Source organism: Vigna radiata, unplaced genomic scaffold, assembly GCF_000741045.1.
Source record: "Vigna radiata var. radiata cultivar VC1973A unplaced genomic scaffold, Vradiata_ver6 scaffold_705, whole genome shotgun sequence".
NCBI lineage: Eukaryota > Viridiplantae > Streptophyta > Magnoliopsida > Fabales > Fabaceae > Vigna > Vigna radiata.
The window spans coordinates 1-1,619 of NW_014542985.1; the positions used below are offsets into that span (position 1 = coordinate 1).

The following is a 1,619-nucleotide window of genomic DNA, read 5'->3' on the forward strand; positions in this document are numbered from 1 at the left end:
GTGTGCAATTGCTATGTCAATGGAAGCTGAACCAGAGCACCAACTCAATGTCATTTTTCTACCATATCCAGCACCTGGGCATATGATTCCCATGGTAGACACAGCAAGGCTATTTGCCAAGCATGGTNTTAGTGTCACCATCATCACTACCCCTGCTAATGCTTTTACTTTCCAAAAAGCTATAGANACTGACTTCAACTCTGGATACCACATCACAACTCGACTGCTTCCATTCCCTGCANCAGAGCTTGATCTTCCTCAAGGTCTTGAAAACGCCAAAGATGCCACTACTCTAGAAATCATNNNTAAANTGAGGCTTGGAATATTAATGATCAAAGATCAAATNGAGCTTCTGTTTCAAGAACTACAGCCAGATTGTCTTGTGACTGATATGTTGNATCCCTGGACAGTAGAGTCTGCTGCCAAACTAGGCATTCCAAGGCTTTACTATTACAGCTCGAGCTACTTCTCCATCTGTGCCANACGTTCTATCCTCAAGTACAAGCCGCATCAGAAGTTGGTTTCTGATACTCACAGGTTNACCATTCCTGAGTTTCCTCANAACATAGAGATGACCCCACTGCAGCTACANNATTGGTTAAGAACNGAGTCTTCTGCCACTGAATTTTTCGAAGNAGTTTTTGAGTCAGAGAGCAGAAGTTATGGATCACTGTGCAACAATTTTCATGAACTTGAGGGTGATTATGAGCAACTTTATAANAGCACTGTGNGGAAATNCTGGAGTGTAGGACCAGTATCAACCTGGGTTAACAAGGATGATGAANGAAAGACCAATCGAGGACACTCGGAGGACCTTGCACGGGAGCCGGAATGGCTCAATTGGCTTAACTCCAAGCAAAANGAGTCTGTCCTTTATGTNNGTTTTGGGAGCCTCACCAGGTTCTCTCATTCTCAACTTGTTGAACTGGCTCATGGTCTTGAACAATCTGGCCATAGTTTCATCTGGGTCATAAGGAAAAATGAAGAAACTGAGAAGGGAGNCAGTTTTGTTGAAGAGTTTGAGGAGAAGATGAAAGAAAGCAAGAAAGGATATATCATTTGGAACTGGGCACCACAGCTGCTGATATTGGACCACCCTGCCACAGGTGGCNTTTTGACTCACTGTGGTTGGAATTCCATTCTTGAAAGTGTGAGTGCTGGATTGCCAATGATTACATGGCCAATCTATNCTGAGCAATTTTNCAATGAGAAGTTGGTAGCTGAAGTGTTGAAAATTGGAGTCCCAGTGGGAGCTAAGGAAAACAAATGGGTAGGCGTGGAGGATTGTGCAGATGTGGGAAGGGAAGAAATTGCAAAGGCTGTGGTACATTTGATGGGAAAAGAAGAGAGCATAGAAATGAGGAATAGAACAAGAAAACTAAGTGATGCTGCCAAGAAGAGTATAGAGGAGGGTGGATCNTCTTACAGCAACNTGNTGCAGTTGCTTGGTGAACTCAGATCTTTGAAGATAACTAGAGNACTTGAGAGACAATCCAAATAGTGTNTTCATAATCTTTGGTGATTTAGGACGTGAAGCTGACCATGAGTTCAGATAAAATTATTCAATCCAGAATGTTTTCCTTTCCGTTTGCTGTTGCCTGAAAGTACAATGTCTCTGA

The 1,619-nt window shown here is 42.8% G+C and overlaps 1 protein-coding gene across 1 annotated transcript in view; it reads left to right on the top strand.

Moving 5' to 3' along the window:
• The first annotated feature begins 8 nt into the window (after positions 1-8).
• Positions 9-1,619, top strand: part of LOC106752911 (soyasapogenol B glucuronide galactosyltransferase) — an 11,480-nt gene continuing 9,869 nt past the window's right edge. The window contains exon 1 of the mRNA XM_014634697.2: positions 9-1,614. Within this exon, the coding sequence (XP_014490183.1) occupies positions 14-1,501 (1,488 nt within the window). The 5' untranslated portion in view covers positions 9-13 and the 3' untranslated portion in view covers positions 1,502-1,614. The remainder of the gene's footprint in view (positions 1,615-1,619) is intronic.